The sequence below is a fragment of the Panulirus ornatus genome, chromosome 10 (assembly GCF_036320965.1).
Source record: "Panulirus ornatus isolate Po-2019 chromosome 10, ASM3632096v1, whole genome shotgun sequence".
In the NCBI taxonomy this organism is placed as follows: Eukaryota; Metazoa; Arthropoda; class Malacostraca; order Decapoda; family Palinuridae; genus Panulirus; species Panulirus ornatus.
The window spans coordinates 40,934,150-40,936,979 of record NC_092233.1 but is presented as its reverse complement, the minus strand read 5'-3'; the positions used below and the strand labels follow the sequence as shown (position 1 = coordinate 40,936,979).

Below are 2,830 nucleotides of genomic sequence, written 5' to 3'. Positions count from 1 at the left end.
CTGGACGAAGAGAGTGTTGGACGAAGAGGGTTGGAGCGAGGGTATCGTCGGCGTAGAGAGTTCGGACGGTGAGTGTCTTGGACGAAGAGATTGTTGGACGGAGAGTTTCGTGGACGAAGAGAGAGTTGGCCAGATAGCATCGTTGACGAAGAGTGTGTTAGACGGTACGCGTCGTAGATGAAGAGTTTTGGATGGTGAGTGTCGTGGACGAAGAGAGTGTTTGACGTTGATTTTCGTGGACGAAGAGTGTTGGACGGTGAGTATCGTGGTGAGTGTCTTGCGCTGTGGATATCTTGGATGGAGAGTTTCCAGGGCGGAGAGTGTTTTTGACCGGGTCAAAATATTCATCCATTTAACATGTATGTATAAAGTAATCAAGTTATCTCGCTGACTTGTTCTTGAGAGATCACCAGTATATGATGTCCGGCGGTGGCATAGCTCTACTGACAACTCAAGGCTCTATATCTTTCCTGTCCACCAGAATGTATGAAAAACTCTTGAGATTTTTGAGTGAATGATATAATTGAATTACTACATAAGATGAAATACTTCAGATTCAAAGGTGTCACTGGCTTACAGAAGTTTATCCCAATTTTCGGTAGAATGTTCGTGAAAAGATGATCCAAAGCTATAAGAATATTATACAGCTAAATTATAGAGAAAATTGCTGGTAAAGCTGTTACGTTCCTGTAAATTAATGACCAATACATCAAGATATGGACTGTGTTTGTGACTGACCAACAGGAAACAAGTTTACATCCATATGACATGAACACCAGAGGTTCACACGAGGAAAATAAAAAGAATCGAGGTCTCGGACACAAGGTTGTATGACAACCTTCTCTTTCTGTGTGTATATAAGACGGGAAGACTTACCAGGACTCACACTCATACTTACCATCAGCATTCCAACATGAAGCTCGTAAGTACAACACTGTACACTCAACTAATTCCTTTCAGGCACAAGAATTCAAAGTTTATATTAGATTTAAGGATCAACAGGCTAATTATCATCAAGAGACAAAGAATCATTACCAATTGCCTGCTTGAAGGTGGTGTATAAATCATATGAATATAAGGTTCATGTGTTCCAGGTTGTGATCCTCACCGTGGCTGCTGTGGCAGTGGCCGACACCCTGGTCTACCCACCAGTGGCCATCCTCCGCAGTGAACAAGTCAACCCCGATGAGTTCGGTGCTCACAGTTCCCACTTCGAGGCCGACAACGGTATCAACTTTCAGTTTTCTGGTTCTCAGGGACCTGATGGTGGCTCCAACATGATCGGCTCATGGAGGTAATTACCAACATTATCCATTATTTTCCACTTATATCTTCATGGATCTCCATCACTTCACTGTATCATAAAATATCATGCATTTCATAAAGTGATCAAGAAAACAGTATCTCTTTTCTTACTGAACTGCTTTTTCCTATGACTTACAACATGCCCATCCTTCAGCTATCCCCAGGAGGACGGCAGTGTAGCGTCAGTCCAGTTTGTGGCCGACAAGAACGGTTACCAACCCCAGTCCGACCTGCTGCCCGTGGCTCCAGCCTTCCCCCACCCCATCCCCCAGTTCGTCCTCGACCAGATCGCCTTCGCTGAGGAAGAAAAGAAGTACAAGGCTGAGGAATAAGACTGACGAGTTCCATTTAAACTTACTTTTCACAGATGAACATTAGGCATCATCCACCTACTTCCTGACCAGTCAAACCAGCTTGACTCTGTCACACCATTTAAATATCTTTATTGTCATCCGATATGAAAATGGAATTTCAACATTTCCAAATAAAGCATTGATGGTTTATACTATAATTTTCTTTTATAAACAATGCATTTGGGACTAAATGTATATTCATTTACACATCTTTATTACTGTATTTAGTCGCTTTTTTCCTGCGTTAGTGAGGTAACGCAAGGAAAAAGACGAAAGAATGGACCAATCAACCCACATAAACATGTAAATACATAAACGCCCACACACGCATATAGGGCCTACCTCTACATTTCAACTGATACATGCATAAACAGACATGTACATATATATACACATGTAAATATTCATACTTCCTGCCTTCATCCATTCCGTCGCCACCCCACCACCTATGAGCCCCCCACCCCCAACGCGCGAGAGGTAGCGCTAGGAAAAGACAACAACGGCTACATTCGTTCACACTCAGTCTCTAGCTGTCATGTGTAATGCACCGAAAATTAAGATCCCTTTCCACATCCACGCACCACAAAACTTTCTATGGTCTACCCCAGACGCTTCACATGCCTTGGTTCAATCTATCGACAGCACGTCGACCCCGGTATACCACATCGTTCCAATTCACTTTATTACTTGCACGGCTCTCAACCTCCTGTAAGTTCAGGCCCCGATCGCTCAATATCTTCACTTCATCTTTCCACCTCCAATTTGGTCTCCCACTTCTCCTCGCTTCCTACAACTCTAACACAAAAATCCTCTTTGTCAATCTTTCCTCACTCATTCTCTCCATGTGACCAAACCATTTCAATACACTCTCTTCTGCTCTCTTAACCACACTCTATTTGATTACGCCTCGCAACCATACAACATTGTTGGAACTACTATTCCTTCAAGCATACCTATTTTTGTTTTCCGAGATGATGTTCTCGACTTCCAAACATTCTTCAAGGCTCCTAGGATTTTCGCCCCCTCCCTCTCCCCATGATTCCATCGTTTCATCCGCTGCCAGATCCACTCCCAGATATCTAAAACACTTTACTTCCTCCAGTTTTTCTCCATTCAAACTTACCTCCCAATTGACTTGACCCTCAACCCTACTCTACCGAATAACCTTGCTC

General features: G+C 43.3%; 1 protein-coding gene across 2 annotated transcripts in view; it reads left to right on the top strand.

Annotated features, from left to right (window-relative positions):
- The first annotated feature begins 884 nt into the window (after positions 1–884).
- The window catches only part of LOC139750681 (cuticle protein AMP4-like), a 104,410-nt gene continuing 102,464 nt past the window's right edge, over positions 885–2,830 (top strand). Inside the window, exons 1-3 of one of the 2 annotated variants that reach the window (XM_071665359.1) lie at positions 885–922; positions 1,095–1,294; positions 1,460–1,806. In XM_071665359.1, coding sequence (XP_071521460.1) covers positions 914–922; positions 1,095–1,294; positions 1,460–1,637 — 387 coding nt within the window. In that variant the 5' untranslated portion in view covers positions 885–913 and the 3' untranslated portion in view covers positions 1,638–1,806. Of the gene's footprint in view, positions 923–1,094; positions 1,295–1,459; positions 1,807–2,830 lie in introns of those variants that run through there. The other variant, XM_071665360.1, reaches the window with a different exon arrangement.